This window comes from Sinocyclocheilus grahami, unplaced genomic scaffold, assembly GCF_001515645.1.
Source record: "Sinocyclocheilus grahami isolate Dianchi unplaced genomic scaffold, SAMN03320097.WGS_v1.1 scaffold444.1, whole genome shotgun sequence".
NCBI classification, from domain to species: Eukaryota; Metazoa; Chordata; class Actinopteri; order Cypriniformes; family Cyprinidae; genus Sinocyclocheilus; species Sinocyclocheilus grahami.
In genome coordinates, this window is record NW_015505623.1 from 332295 (window position 1) to 353331 (window position 21037).

Consider the following 21037-nt stretch of genomic DNA (forward strand, 5'->3'; position numbering starts at 1 on the left):
GCAAAAATGGCTTAAATCTCCTTTGTCTTTCCCCATTTTTCTTGTTGAATTGGACTCTCTTGTTTCATCTCTTAGACTTACTAATAACAAAAAGAGTGCCAAACTTTTGATGTATTATGACAACTTTTCTAAAAGAATGTAAGTTTATTTTTGCACTTTTATGTATCGATAATAATTAATTTGACATGCAAATACAGAATATTTGTTTTCTGTTTTTATTTTTATAATTGCTTTTTGTTGGAATATATTCATGTCTCGCTTCCCTGTTTCTGTATGTTTCTACAAGTTTTGTAATAAAAAAAAAGAAATAAAAAAAAAAGTGACGTGTAGCCAAGTATGCTATCACAAACTCAAAAATGTGTGCTCTGCATTTAACCCATCCAAGTGCACACACACACACACACACACACACACACACACACACACACACACACACACACACACACAAAGCAGTGAATAGTGTACACACACACACACCCGGAGCAGTGGGCAGCTATTTGCTGCGGCTCCCGGGGAGCAGTTGGAGGCTCGGCTCAAGGGTCTCACCTCAGTCATGGTATTGAAGGTGGAAGAGAGCGCTGGTCCTGCTTAGAGACTGTAGCCTTAAAAGTTTGTCATCAATTTTTTTTTTTTCTTAAACACTGGTCATAACTTGTAATTTTGTAAGCATATAGTTGACATGGTATATAACATGGTATATTGGTCTAATTTGAATCTAAGAAGATTGATTAACCCTGGCTAATTGCTAGTTGGTTAAACTAGTTCCTTGCTATTTACAGTATGGGCTCTGCAATGCCATACACAGTAATATAGAAATAAAAATAAAAAAAACTGGAAAATGGAAGCATGTGTAATTTTGAAAAGTTCTACACTCCTTGGATTTCTAAGAACAACTATTTGTGGCCTATGGTCAAACTGACTGATAAAGAGCATTTTTCAACAATTCAATGACTGTACAACACTTGGTTTTATTATATACGATTACAACTTTTCACTCTCCTCCCTTTAATAAAAATATTTCAAGCAAAATGAAATGTTTAAACAGGCTGATAGAAATGATTGCTCTATGTGAAACTATATGCAGTGACATTCAAACTGAAACATTCATCATTTAAAAATCAATATCCATGTTCTTTCTATTGCTATTGTTTATACACGTATTCTTATACATTTATGTCTTATGCCCAGTACTACAGAGTCTCAAGTATCAGATATGAAGCTCACACCAACGATGATAGCTGATAGGAAATCATTTTAAAGGCCGACCCATCTTCAATTGTGGCGTCTCATTATGCCCTGAGGACAGACATTGCAATTGAAAGAGAAGGGAAAGATATTTCAATAAATGTTAAATATCAAGGCAAATTTATATAGTGCTATTCATATTGCACATTGTTTCAAAGCAGCGTTGCAGAAAATCATGATGTTATGTTTATAACGTCTTTATGCCTTATAATCACCCTTAGCTGACTAATGAAGGTTGTAGGCCTACTATATAGGATCATATTAATTACAGTTATATAAACAATAAATAAATGCTCTGTAGTATCAAATACTGATTGTTAAACCAATGGTTTGGTTACACTTTATTTCGATAGTCCACTTTAGACATTCTATTAACTATAAGTAACTTTGTAACTACATGTCAACTAATTCTCATTAATTTGCAACTACATGTCTACTAACTTTCAGAGTAGACTGTTAGGGTAGGTTTAGGGTTAGTAGAATAAGTTGACAAAGAAAGTGTTAGACGATATTAAGCAGACAGTCTACTAATACTCTACTAACTGCTAATTGACATGTAGTTGCAAAGTTACTTACTGTTAATAGAATGTCTAAAGTGGACTATCGAAATAAAGTGTTACCAATGGTTTTAATAGTTAAATGTGATTCTTTTTGAGCCTAATGGATTGGGGTCGCTCCCATTATAATCAATAGAGCTGTTTACACTCAGCCCTTGCAACTCTCTGTCAGTTGACAGATGAATTTCGAGACCCCGATCTAGTGTTTTGCACAAAGAAGGAATGTGTAGAATATACTATAGTTATCATACCATCTTTTGGTTGGCCTGATCTGGTTTGTAGCCGCAACTTGGATGGGAGCTCAGAACTGTCCCTGTAGTCTCTGGGCTTTGGTTGAAGTTCTTGTGGCTGACCAGGGCGGGACTTCATAGGCACAGGAGGTCTATTAGGCCCAGTCGTGCCCCCTTCAGAGCGAGAAGGCACCACTGGCTTCTTGGTGATGTTCTGGGGTTGTAGACCACTGCTCATGGTGCTTGTGACTGATGATGACTGGGGTTTGGTTTCTGAACAGGTGAAAGAGCGGATGCGAGGGGTCGGAACAGGGGGCTGACGGTCAGCATCAAGGTCTGTTTTGGAAAAGGCGAAGTGAGCATCTGGAGGAGGGAGATGGTCTTTACTTCCTCGTGATGCACTCATTGAGCCATAAAGTGGATTCTCAAACATCTCTGGAGTCTGCCCATCCTCAGATCTAAACCAAAAATAACCACACAAAAATGAATTTATAGATTAATCGAGAATCACTTTAACAGATGCAAACTGTCGGTTATTCCTATAACAAGCAGTGTTCATTTGTAGGCCTACACTTTTTTTTTTAGTCATCAGAAATAATATTTTAATTGGTATCAGTAACAAAGCAACATTCAATCAAACAGAAAATTGTATAAACATTAATATAAATATTAGGGATGCATTATTAATATTGTGGCTTATACCATTTTTTTTTGGTCAAGGCTGACAACCAATTAAAGGTAGACATTAAAATTCTATACTTTTTTGTACAAAGAAATTAAAAATAAAACACTAAAAGTGAATTTAGGCATCACAACATTATAATATACAATATGAAAAAGAATTCATTTTGAGATTTGCCAAAGATTACACTTTACAGTGTTATTAAACTGTAATATTAAACTTGTTAATCTAAGTGTTTTTAATTATTGACTAAGTTAATGTTACATAATGGCAAAGATAATCTAAATGCAAAAAACGGCAAATGGGAATGAAATATCCAATATCAACTGATTTTAAAATCTCTAATATTGGCAGATAACCTTTGTTATATTTGACTAAATCAAAAATGTTTGTCAGATGACAAAGGATATAGTGATAAGGTAAATGAGATTAAAAAAAATATGTCTATATATTCACCTTATTTTGTAAATTACGCTATTTTCTTCCAATGCCAGATTTCCAACCCATTAGCTGCTATAGGTTAATAACTAGAAGAATAACAAAGTGCAGTAAACTGTAAAACTATTTGTGCTACAAACCAGTGTGTTTACAATTACGATAATACATTAAAATAATATAATAAGAAATACTAGTTTGCAATATTAAGCAGCATAACAAGCTGTTTTGTATCACTAAAAATAACGAAGTGAAGAACACCGGAGGCCCCTCGCACATTCAAGTTACTAATGTCTTCATCTGCTCTTAAATTAAACATAATGTGGATACTTACATAGGGTTTGATGCCTTTGTAGTTGGGCTGGGTGTAGCATGGTCGTAACTAGTTTTTTTTGGGGAGATATTGCCATGCGTCATGTCCTTTGATGAATGCCCAGATGATGACGCTGTTCTGCCGGGGCCCCTGTCTGACTGGTTATTGGTCTTGTAGCCTACACCCATATAACTGGGGTTACTAATGTCAGTGGTGAGGACTGAAGAAGACCTGTCAAAGAATGTCAAAGTTGTGCATTTGTACAAACACAATCAAATCTAATTTTTGTGAAGAATGTCAAAGTAAACAAGAAAATATAACACGTAACTGATTTAAAAAGTAATAAAATAACAACATAACATTTTGGATATAAGCATCTGATAAATGAAGAAATGTAAACAGCAAAGAGGGAAGATGAAATATTTTACATTTTGGTATTATCTCCTGATTTGCCTTTTCCAGATCCTGGGTCATCTCCAACTTTAATAAAATCTGGAATAAAGCAACAATTTTGAGAAAGGAACACACAATTCTGAACTGGCACTGCTGTCCAGAAACAAATCGTGCACTCACCATACAGCTTCTCTGTCTGTTTTCCATCTGATTTGGGGAGCTGTATGCCACCTGTTAGCAGACCTGTGCGCTCACCATGATGTGCGAGTTTGATACTGAACTCAGTGTAAGAGCTTTCAGCAGAACGCAGAGCCACACAACCCTCACCTACAGGCAGAGCACAGCGTAATTGTGTACATGCATAGGAATATTCCAGTACTAATCAGAACATTGTCTTATGGCAACTTATGTAAGCATCATGTACACACATGCTATAACCAGATTAAGTCAATATTCCAGTTTCTTGAAATCCGAATATGACAAATGGCGTATGACTGTAGTATTAATCAGAATTTTGAGTCACGTTAACAGATTATTCGGAATACTCACCATGACTGAACAATCTTCCCCATGACTGAACATTCAACATTTATTCATTTTATTTGGAATATTATGATTAAAAATGTTTACAGGAATATCCCTGTATTTGTGGTGCATATAAATATAGTTTTCCTAATAATGTTCTAAACTAGGGGTGTTCAATTCCAGGTTTTCAGAGTCGACTCCAATTCCTTATTCCCATCATAGGAGTCGATACTCCATTTATTTTGCATCAAAACAGGGTCAGAAATATAATACAAAATTGCAGTCATTATACACTAAATGTATTCTTTTTTTTCTTTACATACAAAAGTACATAGAACAATGTACACTTACTGATGTGTTTATTCTTGGTGGCAATTTTTTTAAATATACGTATAGGTAGTTTAACGATTATGAACACAAATTAGGTTAACCATGGAAAACCAAATTAATATTTTTTCATTAATATAATGTCAATGAAACGACAATGCTTGCATGGAGGTATGTGTAATTACAATTCTAAGTTACCTATGACTTCTGATTTTTTTTCTAAAGGAAGCTAATGTCGGATGAATCTATGGTAGAATGATGTTGTGACAGCTCCAGCATTCTAGCGAACGGTGTAATATGTCAAAGTGCCTCACTTCATTTTGTTCATTCCTAGTGAAACGGCCTAGTGCACTCAATTGCCATGCCCTACTCGAAACCGAGTGACTGGAGAATGAGTGAACAAGTAAGCGATTTTAGACACAGCAACAATCAACAACAATGGTTGATCTCTGTGCTAGTGTTAACCTTGACTACACCCATCACTATTTTAAACAGAATATGAACCATATTCAGAAAATGATGTGCTTGCAAAGTGGTCAATGAGCAATAATGAGAGCTACCAAGCCAGCTCAAATGTGAGTTCACACGTTTTTGGTAAACATACCATATGACTCATCACAATCTGTAGATTTAATGCAGATGAGGATGTGCTGATCAAGGAGGTATTCGGGGTCTGCAATGATGGGCGTGAGCTGCAAAGCGATTTCACAAAGAGAATGTAAATGTGGTGGCTGAGCTTTACATGTATAATGTTTTAATTCATAATGATTTATCAAATAAAAATTTTTACCTCAACTTGTCCGCTAAATCGTACTTTTATCAAGCCCTCTGTGTTCTCTTGGTTTTCTCCTTCAGGGCTCTTTACAAATTCTAGAAAATGAATCGGAAGTATTTAACTTCACTGTTCTCTTTCTTACAAAGAACAAAGTGGAGGGTTCAAAAGATTTGTGATCATTTATGATATAATAATTGAAAGTATAATGAATATAGCTCCTCACTCTCCAAGCAGCTTGAGTGATACTCAATGAAGAACTTAGTCTTTGATTTAGTCAAAAGAACAGCTACGCAATTCATGATTTTTATAGCACCCTGTGCATCCTTTGAGAGATCTGTAAAGAGCAAAAAAATTGTTAATAATGCAACAGCACAATGCATAAGACAGCTGGGAGGATGTAACAGTTCTATGTCTAAAGGTAGGATTGCTGTCATAGTGGAATATTTATTATTTTTGTTATTTAGTCATACCATTTTTTGAGACAAACTGAGAAGTCACACCAACGTCAAATGTGGCAAAAACAGGGGAATGGTCACTTGTCATTATGTCATTGGTGCATCCTGAAATATTGAGTAATGTTGGTTAATGTAATGACGCTTTAACTGCATTGATTGTTTACTGGAACTTGGAACTTGCATTTTATATTAAATGAACTAACCATACGAGTTGCAAACCACATGCGCCATAGGGTAGGACTTGCGAAGCACACGATCACACCATGAAGGCAAGTTGTATTTTGTCTGTTTGTGAGAGCAAATATTTATGTAAACAGAATTTTTATGATTAAATGAGAAAATTCTATTTTAAAATATATCTGGTCCATGAGGAAGGTTGCTGAAATGCATGTCTTTCAAACTGTACCCCTGTGGCTTTGGCTTTAGTGTAGGCATATCTCTCCCGTGTGTCTCTCTCGAAACGATAAGTGGGGGCAAATGTTATCTCCTCCTCCTCTGTAAAATAAAACATATGAAACAAGGATTAAAAATGACGGTAAGTGATCTTGAGTATAAAAACATGAGGAACAGAAAAATGGGTGGAAGTCAGAAATGAAAACAAAGATGCTAAAATAGGAGAAGGTGCTTCACAATAAATAGAAAAACACTTAAAAAGCAGTGCAGTGGAACACAAAATGTGTTCTGCATGAAGTGGCATATACTGTATACCCATGTTTATACTCTATAGTTTAAAATTTTAGGGTCAGTAGGATTTTTTATTTATTTTTGGCAAAGAAATCAATACTTTTATTCAGTAAGGACGCATTAAATGGGTCAAAAGATAAAGTAAAGACATTTTTAATGTTACAAAAGATCTTATGTACGTTCTATTCATAAAAAAAACCTTTAAAAAAATATTATGGTTTCCACAAAAATATTAAGCAGCACAACTGTTTTCTAAATTGATAATAATAATGAATATTTCTTGCACCAAATCAGCATATTAGAATGATTTCTGAAGGATCAGGTGACAAGACTGGAGTAATGGCTGCTGAAAATTCATTTTTGCCATCACAGGAATAAACTATTTTATAATTTAAAAAAGGTTATTTTAAATTGTAATAGTATTTCTCAATATTACTGTATTTACTGTATTTTTGATTAAATAAATGCAGCCTTTGTGTGCATAAGAGACTTCTTTCAAAAACATTTTAAAAAAAATTACCAACCCCTAACTAGTGTATGTTCCTTCTGAATTTGGTAGTTTGATCTTATTTACTGTGGTTAATGATAATACAAACTATCAAAAAAGTCCTCAAAGCCTGGTTTGGATTAAAGTTATTAAACCTCCAGTTAACAGCATAAGGTCCTAAACTTCAAAAGATGGTTCGGAGTTGATGTTTGTGATATTTGGGTACTGAAATACTTTGTAGTTGAGTAATCGAAATCTGTCCAAATTTACAGTGGAAATGAAAATCGACAGGTACATTATGCACAAGTGCTCTCACCGTAGTCTAAGAAGACCTTCTCCTCTTCCTTCTCTATGTTCAGCTGATCTCTGGCCAGGAGGTCCTGATACTGCTGCAGTTTGATCTTCATTACAATGTTCTCAGCTTCCTGCAAAAAGCAAACAACTATGCAAAAGTTCTGTCTTTTCCTGTCAGTTGACGTCAGGAGCTGCTGTACATGGCAGCTCTGGTCTTAATAGAGGAACTGCCTGCTCTGACTACAACTACACTCTCTAAACCACAAAGGCAGTTTAAGCCTCAAATTATCAATGTGGCATAACGTTTAGAAACATTGTATTAAAATATGATTTGCAAGCGTATAGCAGAGATTCGTCTATTTTTGTTGTACTACTTTCTTTTCTTTATTCTAAAGCACTATATGCTAAGGCACTTGTTCATATGATTTAGAATGAAGTGCAGTGGAATTTCATTTATAAGTTATAATATATAAAAATATCTCCACTAGACCATTATAAATGGTCCTGCGGTGTGACAAATGAATTAGTAAAAGTACAAGTATGCCACATAGTCTGTCAATTCATATGAGTTCATAACATAAGTAAACATAAAAGTTATAAAAGGGTAAACACTGCAGGACATGTCGACCTTATATGTAGCCATCTGTTTTATAGCATTAAAGTGATAGTTCACCCAAAAATGAAAATTATATAATTAATTACTCACCCTCATGTCATTCCCAACCCCTTAAGACCTTCATTCATCTTCGGAACACAAATTACGATATTTTTGATGAGATCTGAGGGCTTTCTGACCTTCCATAGACAGCAAGGTAACTACCACTGTGAATGCCCAGAAAGGTAGAAAGTGCATCATTAAAATAGTCCATGTGACATCAGTGGTTCAACCGTAATATTATGAAGCTGTGATAATACTTTTTGTGCGGAAAAAAACAAAAAAACAACTTTTCAACAATTCTTCTCTCCCGAGTTACCATCTACCCCCATTATGGAGAGTACCACAACTTATGTGCGAGCTTTCCTCTGCTCGTAAACAAGGCGCAGCGCATGCGTGTTCTACGTCAGCAGCATCACGCGCACGCGTCATGTTACTCTCGATAATGGCGGTAGATGGTAACTCACGGGAGAAGAATTGTTGAATAAAGTCGTTAATTTTCATTTCTTTTCGCACAAAAAGTATTCACGTAGCTTTTGTAAAAATACGGTTGAACCACTGATGTCACATGGACCATTTTATCAATGTAATTACTACCATTCTGGGCCTTGACTGTGGTAGTTACCTTGCTGTCTATGGAGGGTCAGAAAGCTCTCAGGTCTCATCAGAAATATCTTAATTTGTGTTCCGAAGATGAACGAAGATCTTTTTGAAGATCGTTTGGAATGACATGAGGGTGAGTAATTAATGACAATGTTCATTTTTGGGTGAACTATCCCTTTAATTACTTTTGTGATAAAACATTACCTCTGCAGTGGCGTATTGTTAGTATCTGATACAAAACAGAAAAGTAGTTTCTTTTATGAACAGATTATTTGTCTTGTGTTTGCATTTGACAGGCATTAAATAAGTTTTTAAAAAAAAGTTTTTTGATATCTTTGATTTATACAAAAAGAAAAAACATGCCACATTTTTAAAACATGCAATGTTTGAGTATATTTACAGGAAAAAAAAACATGCACAAATATTTACAGCATGCAACATGCTTGTGTCTATTTACAGGGGGAGAAAACATGCAAAATATTTGCAAAATGCTTGAGTATATGCTGATGCACATTCATTTGAACCTACCTGTGCTGGTAAGTCAACCCTATAATTCAGATCCCCCAGCCAGAAGAGGTGTGTGAAGCGATGTGTGTTGTCAAAAGGATTAAGTTTCTTATCTCCCAGATTCAGAAAACGCAGAATACTAACATAGTTCTGGTTTCGTCTAGAAAAGGTACAGTAATAAGTTCTTAATTATATTATTCTTGTGTATACATATTATTATATATAATTACATACATATTATTCTTGTGTATTATATGTCAATGTCTCATTTGTCACACTAACAGGTTTTTGGGTTGTGGCTTACCTCAGTTTCTTTTCGCTTCCCGAGGTCAGGTGACTGTTGACAAACCCAAAGGAGGTTCTATTAAGCATAAAAGACACCCCCACTGCGCCTTTATTCCCTTTAAACACACACATGCACACACAATCAGCTTTTTATGTACAAGGAAGAGCGGTAAACAGCTAGCTTTACAATTGCTAATGATTTTGTAATGGAGAAAAAAAAAAGCTTCAAACAAACCCAAAGCATTAGCTATGCCAGTCTTAACACTGTCACAGAAGACGTGAGAGAAGCGGTTCTCGTGTTCCGGCTTGGCTAGAACCACAATCCTTATACTCCACAGTGTCTGAGTGGCTATCTGTCAAAAACCACACACAGCTTGTACTGTATACTAGGTCATTCAACACATTCAAACATTTTGTCAAGTGTCATAACATAGCATGTCATTACTCCACAGAGAATAAAGAATGATCTAAAGTAGTATGCAAACAACATAAGGCACCTGAAGCCTTCCTGTGGGGTTTTGTGTCACTTACTTGTTTGAAGCTAATGTTGGTTATATCTCTAAGGGCTCCCCTAACTGTTTCTATCCACTCCTTCTCTCCCAATGGGTCCTCCTGTGTCCCAATCACATAGATATCATGTGGGATTTGACTGGCTGTGTCATCGTGGGTTTTTCCCTGACCCTTTGACTGGAACCAGGAAGTGATGTTCGGTGGTGGATTCGCATTTCCTGAATGGACAGTTCACTTCACTTCAGTTCACATTTCACTTCATCTCTAGTTATGGTAAACTTCATATTTGTGACCCTGGACCACAAAACCAGTCTTAAGTCGCTGGGGTATATTTGTAGCAATAGCCAAAAATACACTGTATGGGTCAAAATAATAGATTTTTCTTTTATGCCAAAAATCATTAGGATATTAAGTAAAGATCAAGTTCCATGAAGATATTTTGTAAATTCCCTACTTTAAATATATCAAAAGGTAACTTTTGATTAGTAATATGCATTGCTAAGGACTTCATTTGGACAACTTTAAAGGCGATTTTCTCAATATTTTGATTTTTTTTGCTCCCTCGGATTCCAGATTTGAAAAAAAGTGTCAATATACACAAATATTGTCCTATCCTAACAAACCATACATCAATGGGAAGCTTATTTATTTAGCTTTCAGTTGATGTATAAATCTCAAGTTTGAAAAATTGACCCTTATAACTGGTTTTGTGGTCCAGGGTCACATTTTATACCATACAAATGTCGGGTCTTGAAAATAAGGGGAAGAAGCATAATATACAAGGCCTATATTTTATTAGTAGTGTGCTATATATATATATATATATATATATATATATATATATATATATATATACACACACAGTGTATGTAAACTGTGCAAACTGTATTTGCAGATAATACAATATTAATGAAATACTGAGAGTACACTTACTGTTATGTAACACACTTATGTACATTTTTTAAAAAGTCTACTTTGTCATAGCGTCAAATTAAAAGTCAATTTAATACTTCAAAGAAGTAGACTTATTTGAAGTGTTGAAAAAACACTTAAGCACATGTAAAGTATTTGTTTATAAAGTTATTTGATATTACCTTTATAGGTAATATATTTTAAATGTACTAACTTGCAACTATATAATTACAAATATTTAAATACATGATATAACAGAAATGAACACAATTAAAGAGTATTTTAGTTTACCATACATGCTTTTCAGTACATTCAATAGCACACTTAAACTATGTTTTAAAGACAATAGAAGTAATTCGATATAAAGTCCTATTTACGTGGGTCAAAAAAGCATTAAGCTCATTGCATTTAATATAAATTTAAACTATAATACATTTTGTTTATTTGTAAATAAAATGCAATTAAGAGTCTAAAAACATTCAATTTAGTTTGCATTTAAATATATTATTTTAGTATATTATTTCAGTAGCACTCTTTTTAAAAATATGCTGAAGTGTTCTTCATTTCACAAGGATAGGCTAGTGAGATTTAAGTCTGCTTCAGCTCCAAAAACAGTCTGAATTCAGAAGAATTTCTGGACTGACTAAATTTAAAAATAGGCTAAATGTTAATAGGCTAAATGCATCTTACCCATGTTCCAGGTGCCAACAAAGACGGTGATCATATCCGGCTCAGGTTTTCCTGAGTGCTTGTTCTTCATCTGCTGTAGAAGCTGGCAGAAGCCTTCTCTTTTCTAAAAATGTATTTGGAGATACACAGTTACAAACAATACACATAAAAACACATGCAAAACATGGAACTGGTATATTATGGCTCTCAGCGTTCATTTTTGCGGATGCCTAAAAAACTTCCATGTGAAAAATGTTTTTATCCCTACTGTAACAATAGCTATATTAGCAGTGGGATTTTTACCTTTGTGTCATCAAAGACAAAGTCTTTGCGCTGAGTTTTTTCCTTCTCTGTCTCTACCACCAATACTAGTCTGTTGTGCATCTTCTGGGACTTCACCAACTGCAAGACTGAAAATTAAGAATCCGGCATGTTCCCATTATTTATTGCATAATGGGTGATTTCACACATTTTGGTTACAGAGCTCCCGGGAATACTAGATTCTGATTGGTCCATCACAGAATTCTGTGTTTGAATCATTTGTAAAAAGATTATCACTAAACTTCATATTTGACCACTGTGCCTGTCTCTTGAAACCATAGTTTCCCTGCAATTTCACATTGCATCTGGGTTCCGTTCTTCCCATCAAAGTAAATTTTTCAATAAAGGCCAGCTGACTTATTAGCATTAAAAAACTAAATTAATTTGTGTGTGGTTATATTAGTGAAGAAATGGTTCAGCATACTTTTATTGTGCACAAAATATTTATCCTCAGGTCCATCTTTGGACTTCTTGAAGTAAACCTTCCCTCCTTCCACATCAACTTTGAGGTACATTTTGTTTGAAATACCAAGGGAGTCGCATTTTACCTGTTAGCACAGAAAAGGACAATAAAAACACATTAGTAAAATGAAGTGCAGCATTTTTGTTGTACTGTACCTAAAATAGTGTTACAAAGCTTCTCTATGACGACTGTGTGCAGAGACAACCAACCCAACCGTCATGGCTTATCTAGCACATAGGCAAACTTGACTCTTTCTAATTTGCATGTGGTTTTGGAGAGCAAAGCAGTAGCAGTGAAAATGTCCATGCTTTCGTTATTATGACATCATTACGAGGAGCAGGAAGGAGGTAATAGGTTATGACTTTCACTTTGAATATGTACAGTGATCAAACTACATACTCATATATACAGTGGGTACGGAAAGTATTCAGACCCCCTTAAATTGTTCACTCTTTGTTATATTGCAGCCATTTGCTAAAATCATTTAAGTTAATTTTTTTCCCTCATTAATATAACAAAGAGTGAAAAATTTAAGGGGGTCTGAATACTTTCCGTACCCACTGTATATATATATATATATATATATATATATACACACACACACACTTGCATATACTTATATACTTGTATTAATCTACTAAGTAATTAAATCCTTTATATTTTATATATATTGTTGAATTGACTTTCCTACTTCGAATGTCACAGGAGGAATAAGTGACTTTCTGTGCCCTCCGTCATATCCCACAGAATCAAACACAGCATTCTTGGTCTGTAAATAAGAGGTGATGTTAGTCTACAATAAAGTTTCCAATAGGAATTTCATTTCAATATATATTGTCATGTTTGCTGTGATCCATAAACAAAGAACAACGATACCTTGTCTTCTATTGAATATATAAGCTTAGTCAGTTGTTCCAGTCTGAAAGCCACAGACTGAGTTGCATCTCCAGAAAGCTGAAAAAGAATTAAAACCAACAGATATATTTTAGGAAGTTTTAGGAGGGGAAATAATAATAATACAAATAAAAAACTCAATATAACAAACTATATATGATAGTTTTTTTCTCGTTGTATTATTTCTTTACTTATTGTATGTAGGCAGTGTGTTAGGGGTTTATTACTCAAAACTGGATGTAATATTCAAATATTTATCAGCTACAAATAAAACATATTTTGAAATCTACTATTTACCCCTAAATTGTGTAAATCTGTAAAAAGTCAATTATAAATTGTTGTTACAAACTATCCCACTACCAAGGTGAGTTTTGACACGCACACACACACACACACACACAAAAAGTTCATTAAATCACAAATGCACTTGTTTTATATCAAATTAAAGGGGTCATAGGATTTCAATTTTCCCTTTCTCTTTGGAGTGTTACAAGCTCTTTGTGCATAAAGAAGATCTGTGAAGTTGCAAAGACTAAAGTCTCAAATCCAAAGAGATATTCTTTATAAAAGTTAAGAGTTAACCACGCCTACCTAAAACGGCTCGTTCTAACACGCCCCCACATGTCTACGTCACTATGTGGGAAGATTTGCATAACACCACCCAAATGTTCACGCAAAGAAAGAAAGCGTAACTTTTATTCTCGCTGTAGTATTGTTGCCGTCGCCATGTCGTGAAGAGCGGTGTTTCGTTGTGAAAGCAAAACTAATTTGTTTGGTCTTCCAAAAGAGGACGATATCCGCTTCGTCATGCCTAGAGCTGATCTGCTGGTCTCTGAGGGAATACATCAACTTAGTGCTGTGGATCGCTAGTGCTGTGGATCGGCTTTCACCGTGGACGAAGCGGAGTCCAGCCCGGGGTCGTCACATGTGGCTGCCACTCCTTTGTCGAATCCGCCAGCCGCGCCGTTCTCGACCCCGCCGCCTCTGCTCACTCTAGCCCGGCCTCAGCTCACGCTAAGCCATGGCTTCCGCTAAGCCGCTGTGTTGTTCATTGTGAAAGCGAAACTACTTTGTTTGGTTTTCCAAAAGAGGACACAACTACAAATCAGTGGTTAAGCTGTATTTACAACACTGTTCCAGAACTGATCCTGGAAGAGTAGACTACAATGCTGGCAGTTCTGACTCGCAGTCTGTAAGTACGTTTTCATTTAAAGGATTTGCCACTGATGATTCAAACATCAGTGAGTTTTGGGCAGTAGAGTAGCACTTGTAGTTTGTCATTTCTCCGATCACAAATGCAGACATGGTTTTATGTTCACGCGGCGCGGCGCGATGCAACGCAACGCATAAAAAGCCAGTATAAGTCCTTATAATCAGTAATTATGTCCCCACTGGATGCAACAAATGCCTCGTTTGTAATGGGTTTTCATGTTTTTTGTTTCGTCGCTCCGGCCGGACAGGGCATCACAGTATGGTGAGAGGCGTAACATTTCCGTCTCACGCTTGAGGTATTCGGCCAATCACAACGCACTGGATAGCTGGCCAATCAGAGCACACCTCGCTTTTTCAGACCGATGAGCTTTGTAAAAATCGACGCGTTTCAAAAAGGCAGGGCATAGAGGAAAAACAATAATGTACAGTATGTGGAAAATAATGTTTTTTGAACTTTAAACCGCATAAATACATTTCATTACACCAAATACACAAAATAATGTTCTTTTTAGCAGCATCATATGACCCCTGTATTTTCTTACCTCCAATTAAATTTTGTGGCCTGTAAATTCTATATATTTGTACACCGAGACTTACAAGCATCTACTGTCACCTCAGGAGGGTGGACATTTGAAATCAGGAATAACACTTCCTGGTTTGATTCATTTTTACTGACCTGACTCCTTAGTCTCCCCACTCCAGGAGACAACGGTTGATCCAAAACTTTCTGCAGTGCCTCAAGACTTGGAAGTGTGCGGGCAATTTCACTACAAAAAAGTAAGAATGTCAATTAAATGCACATTGGATAAAATTCATGAGGGCATCTAGGTGTTTTAAGATTCAAACTGTATATGTTTCAGACTATTTGTACCTGTTTAGGTTTTTGCAGATACTCTGTGTGAGCTTTTTAAAGTGGGGAAGAGTCGGGTTGCCATTCTGCGCCTGCTCTGCATCTACACAAACAGATGAGCGGAAATATTCCTGGATGGACTTCTGATGGTCATCTGGTAAACTGGATATCAAACATCAAAATCATTAGCAAGCCAGAACAATGCTACTCACTACAGTGACTCTAAATTGACAGTCTAAAACAGCCAAAAATCATTAAATCATAGTGTATTTAACAAGGGATTGTACTTAATAAAGATAAATCTCATTGTACTTTGATATGTCGATTTGCTGCAAACGCTGGATATAGGTGTCTGAGATGGAGGGGCGGGCAAGCTCTGTTCCCCTATCATTTCCTCTGGACGAGTCACTATGGCCGTCTTTACATTCATTACTTGTGATATTCCTGGGTGGCAATTGAGGCGGCAAACTACATGGCTCTGTGGAAATGGAGATTTGACCAAATAGTGTCCTTTGAATGAAACCATTAAAATTCAAAGCTTACATTTACTGGGAAATAGTATCCAAACGTACAATGGGGTCAAAAAAATTCTGATAAATAATGAAAAAAAAAAGCCATGAATTTATTCTTTAATCAAACTTTTCACTCAAATTGTTATGCTAATAATATTGTCTGTAATACTAATATAATTTGTAATTTCTAATAAATATATAATGAAATAATTTGCAATGAAAAATTCAATTAGAAAAATTCAAAACACGGACATGATCCTATGGTGAAAGCTTATTGTAATTCACTTACCTGGTTCCTCCTCCGGCTCCTCCTCTTTCTGCACAGCATACTGAAGGTGTGTGACCAGACCCATGTTCTCCTTATAATATGCCTCCACTAGGTCTGGCAGCACAGAGAAGAACCGAATAGGCACACCCTCGGATGCCTGCAACAAGATGAACAAGAAAGATCTGCTATTCTGAAGATGTACAAGATTTATGGCCTTTTACGATATACAAAACCCTTAATTGCTTAAACATGCGCAACACCCCCAGTAATACTTCCAGTGACTCTCTTCATTGTCAAAAACAAATAGCAGTACATTGCATTTCTTCATTTTGCATGGCTTCTCTTAAAAAAATGTGCTCAGTTGAAGCCAAGCAGATTTTATAAGCCACTGTTTTCAAAGGACTTTGGAGTATAAGCTCTTAGTCACCTGATTTGACTTACAGTACGTCTTGATGCTCAGCAAATGTTTTGACCCAATTATATGCAAACTAATACAAAGTAACAACAAATAACAAAAACAGTGATCTAATGATTGGTATTTGATGTGGAAAACCACACAGTATCAAAATTCAGCACATATATAGAACATTGCCTTCCGTTAACAAACCAAAATGCCCCTGACATTACATAAAACTTATAGTCCCTAATTGTAATATGAAAGTCTCTTCATACATTTGGCTAGGAAGAAACGTTAGGGAAAATGGCAGCGTTTTTAGCATTGCACACAAAATAATTTAAACACGTCCTCCATCTTAGCATGGCTGATCACAAGATGTCCGACTGACAACAGGCGACAAGCGCAATCTTAGCATAAAAACCTCCCACATTCTCGTACTATGGTTTAAAGGTCAGCACAAATGGTGTATTTAAATTGAATTGATCAAATCTAATTCAGTAATATGACACTTTTTTGAAACTTTCCATTCAAGGCAGGGTGCAAGAGGAACCCTGTGGCTTGCTTAACACCCACGCTGATGGATAATTTAAAACTGAGGCTGTGCTGCAACGCAGGCTTGAAAGAGGAAGAACTGTGGTAGAAAGACATTGAAGGGCATTGTACAACTCTGCAGTTTTTGGTTTAGCCCTGTCCCTTGAGTGCAGGTTACTTCGAAATGTAACGCTGAGAGAGAACAATGCAAATTATAGTCACCCATTTTGCTTTCATTATTTCATTTGTCAGTTCGAATAAAACCACCAATTGGTTTTGCAGCTGCACTGTCACCAATGCTTGCTTTAATGCAGTGGACATAATAGATACTAGCCTGACAGACAAGACGCCTACAGAACGATCTCAGGGAGTCTTCAGGCAGCTGAAGAGCCAACTGTCACAAGGTCACGCATTCATTACCAAGCACAAGATAGTAAATGCCTTGTAGGGTGCCAGATGTTCTTTGCAACTAGTCATAAAGATGGACAGTGTTTTGTCAAGTGACCAGCAGACTATGAGCACAACACATAATTAGCAGAGGATTGATTATATTTGCCTTGACATTTTGTCTCATTGTGGTTTTATTGTATTATTTTTTTCACTATTTTAGTGCAACCAGGAAATGAATGGTGTTGTAGATAAAATAATTAAAATACATTAATAATAAATACAGTGTGACAAAAATAAATAAATACTGAACACTTAAGTCTAATAAAAAAAGTGTACATTTCATTGTAACAGATAACGCTTTCGAAAACAAAAAAGCAACATTTATTTAAATGACTTGCAGCACAAACACACTTTTCTTGAGCAAAATATTTCACAAAAGAAGCTTCCAAATTACTAATATACTTAAGAATTAAATAAACAATATATTGTTCAAATTGGAGACAAAAAGTGAAAATTTTTTAGTTTTCAGAATTTAGTAGAATATAGAGGTAATGAATCACACCTGTGGTTTACTTGTAAAATTGAGCGGAACAATGGATTAAAAGTGAAGTTAGATTTGATAAAATCTCTAGATGCTTGCAGATGCCACTTGACTTGATATCGTGTAACTAATGAAGGAAATTACATCCTTTTAACTGTGTATTATGCTTTCAAAAAGTGTCCAAATACTTTTCAGGCACACCATAAAAGCTTTATATTCACTAAAACAACTAAACACACCATTCGGGCAACTTTCGAATACTTGACGTCACAAGCAGAAGTGCCTCAGTGCACAACTCAGAATAGTCCCCCAGCGCACACAAAACACCTGTCTGTGCGAGTATGAAAGCAGAGCAATTGCAGGAAGTTTCAAGCCAATGAAACACCAGAGGTCAGTAACTTCTACCAGGTAGAAAATTGAGAATTTCTTACCTGGACTGATAGTTTTTTGTCCTCATTTGGTAATATTCTGTAGGTATACACACAGTTTTGGTACCTACAAAAGAATGAGAAGATTAAAACATTAATTTGCATATATATACTGTATATATATATATATACACACACACACACACACACACACACACACACACACACACACACATCACAAATTGAACATAAACATTGAAAAAAGCCATTTTGCCAAAAGCAACCATTATGGGAAGCCCCTTACCAACTTCCTTCAGTCTCAGTCAACACTGTTTGTTAATATTTCACTGTACAAGGAATCACATTGGACATAAATGCAAACTTTTTTCACTGCATTATTTAAAGAAACATTTGCAAAACACACTTCACCCGAACCTGACAAACAAGGTTTACAGTTTTTTTGGAAAGAGTTTATATGAAATAGCATTTTACCTGGTAATTAATTTGACAATATGCACACAAAGTAGGAAGGAAGCCATTTGCATAATATGTGATTTCAAAAGCTGTGATGTTTATATATATATATTTGATCCTAATAAGGTTGCATGGCCAGTGCCGCAAAACCGAGCATGTTTTATACGATGCATTTATGACTGACTCAATTGTCATCTCATGCAAATCGTCCAAAACACACTGCAAATATAAACGGCATACCTACTCGAAAACACTTAAAAGATCCAAAACTTTCATCTATAATATTAGTGACAGCATATGTGCCCCTCCACCTGAGATGAACAGCAACAATACTCACAGAACACAGAGGGCATAAGCTCCCTGTATGGATTCGCTGTCCCGCAGGAGGAAGCTCCCATCCTTGCCTGCTTTGGAGAGGAGGTCCTCTGCTGTAGACCGAGTGATATTGCCATGGTACCATGGCTGTTGAGACAACATCCTTTCCAAAGACTTTTCCCTTCCTCAGTCTGAAGACACCCAGTTTATTTTGGCCCCGGCAAGTTTTCAAGAGCAGATCAACATGAGGCCACCTTCAGAGTCTCACGTTTTGTTTCATGGCGTTGTTAGAACCGATAGCCGCTCCTGCTCTGTCTGGCTCTAGGCTCGCCGTTTCTCTCTCTTCCTGTTAGAGAGGCGAAAGCTGCAAAAAGGAAGCGAGAACTTCCTCATTCTGTGCACATTAAAAACTCAGAGAGAGTGAGCAAGAGAGAAGGCCGAACAGCAGGCTTGTTCATACGGCTCCAACACCTCTTATTTTTACCACAAAAGAGATGAAAAAGGTCTATGTGGTATTGTAGGAGTTTTCAGTGCATTCTTTCATACAACATCAATGATTAACTCCGCTAACCAAAACTATGAAGAGGACAACCAATGCAAGTGTCTACATAATAGCCAATATGCAAAGCAGAGAAATGTAGATAAACATTTACAGTGTGAAAGGCTCTGTTGAGAGGTAGATTATGAATTTATCTTTTTGACCAAACCACTGATGCTGAAAGGGAAGTGACTTGTGGAGCACACTGGTAACATCTTCAGTTATGTGTCAGCATTTGGGTGTATATTAGATGTAGATTGATTGTACAAGAATATGAAAGCTCATTAAACATGACGTAATGGAGCAAGATGCCTTTTATTGCAGATGTACACTGAAAAGAATAATACTCTCTCAGGGAAAAAAAAAAGCTTGTCATTTAGGCAGTACCCTGAAAGGTTAAAGGCCTGTTCACACCAAGAATGATAACTATAACCTTTAGTGTTATAGCTGTGGTGTGGACTCTGCTATTCTTTAATGTTGAGAATGATTTTTAGAACTATATCATTATCTTTATAGTTATCATTCTTGGTGTGAACAGGCCTTAATAGTAGTCCCTTAAGGGTACATATTACTACTCTAAGTTACTAATTTGCACCTTTTAAGGGTAGATAAGGTACAAAGCAGTCCCAGAATCATGCTGTTGTACCTCTGAAGGTACAATTTTTGCCCATTGTTTTCTGACCTTGTACAGTAACTCTAGATATATTTAAAGGAGCATTTGCCTCCAAAATGAAAATTCTATCATTTAGTCAAACACAAAAAAATGTTAAGCAAGATGTTCACGCAGCTCTTTTTCATGCAAATGTGAGACACTTTAGAGGGGGGGGGGGGGAAATGGCATCGTAGACTTAAACCTGGGTTTGATGTGCCATGTTTGAACATACAGTACAAACATGAATGAGGTTTGAGAACTGCACAGGGGGAAAGATTATCAGTGAATAGTATCTTAAATTTCGGCTTTTTGCGATTGCAAAGCTATTGCATACTGTAGCCTCAGAAGGCCCACTTTCATATGGCCCACTTTTCTGGTGCATTTTGTCATTTTTGGAGCTTGACAACCCCTGGTCACCATCCACTTTCACATTGTATGGAAAAGAGCAGTGTAAACTTTCTGCTAACCTTGATTTGAAAGAATATACTGAAATTAAATGCTTAAAGTTTGTCTCGTTTCATTTTGACATTATACTGTGAGCTAAACTTTCTGCTACACAAAAAAACCCCGTTTTGTAATCATATCAAACTCAAATCGGAGGTTTCATCTGTTAATGTTTCAATTTGTGATAGTAATGGCAAGTACTCTCGCACACACATTACAGTCCCTCCCCCTCCTTTCTCACTCTCGGTGAAGATGCCCTGTTACGTTAATGGACAGGAAGCCTTGCACAAATATGAGGAAAGAGAAGCAAAGAGAAGCAAAGAG

At 36.1% G+C, this 21037-nt stretch overlaps 1 protein-coding gene across 1 annotated transcript; it reads right to left on the reverse strand.

Annotated features, from left to right (window-relative positions):
• Positions 1-809: 809 nt before the first annotated feature.
• LOC107552268 (phosphatidylinositol 3,4,5-trisphosphate 5-phosphatase 1-like) lies at positions 810-19410 on the reverse strand. Its single transcript, XM_016234128.1, has 27 exons — positions 19102-19410; positions 18354-18417; positions 16085-16220; positions 15596-15761; positions 15305-15445; positions 15110-15200; positions 13204-13281; positions 13019-13096; positions 12289-12412; positions 11847-11953; positions 11565-11667; positions 9984-10180; positions 9688-9805; positions 9472-9568; positions 9189-9327; positions 7425-7533; positions 6344-6432; positions 6141-6222; positions 5953-6042; positions 5706-5816; positions 5498-5577; positions 5312-5399; positions 4036-4182; positions 3891-3954; positions 3484-3693; positions 2054-2490; positions 810-1296 (listed from the first exon to the last, which is right to left on the reverse strand). Exons 1-27 carry the CDS (start codon positions 19239-19241, stop codon positions 1250-1252), a joined length of 3333 nt encoding a protein of 1110 aa, XP_016089614.1. The 5' UTR covers positions 19242-19410; the 3' UTR covers positions 810-1249.
• Between the last annotated feature and the right edge of the window lie 1627 nt (positions 19411-21037).

What these genes read in the sequence shown, in the direction of transcription:
- LOC107552268 (XM_016234128.1), bottom strand. Translation starts at nt 19,241, where the DNA reads ATGTTGTCTCAACAGCCATGGTACCATGGCAATATCACTCGGTCTACA. An exon ending in GATTTAGCGGACAAGTTGAG is followed by an intron (nt 5,400 to 5,497) that starts GTAAAAATTTTT and finishes ATCGCTTTGCAG; the next exon opens with CTCACGCCCATCATTGCAGA. An exon ending in ACAGACAGAGAAGCTGTATG is followed by an intron (nt 3,955 to 4,035) that starts GTGAGTGCACGA and finishes GCTTTATTCCAG; the next exon opens with ATTTTATTAAAGTTGGAGAT.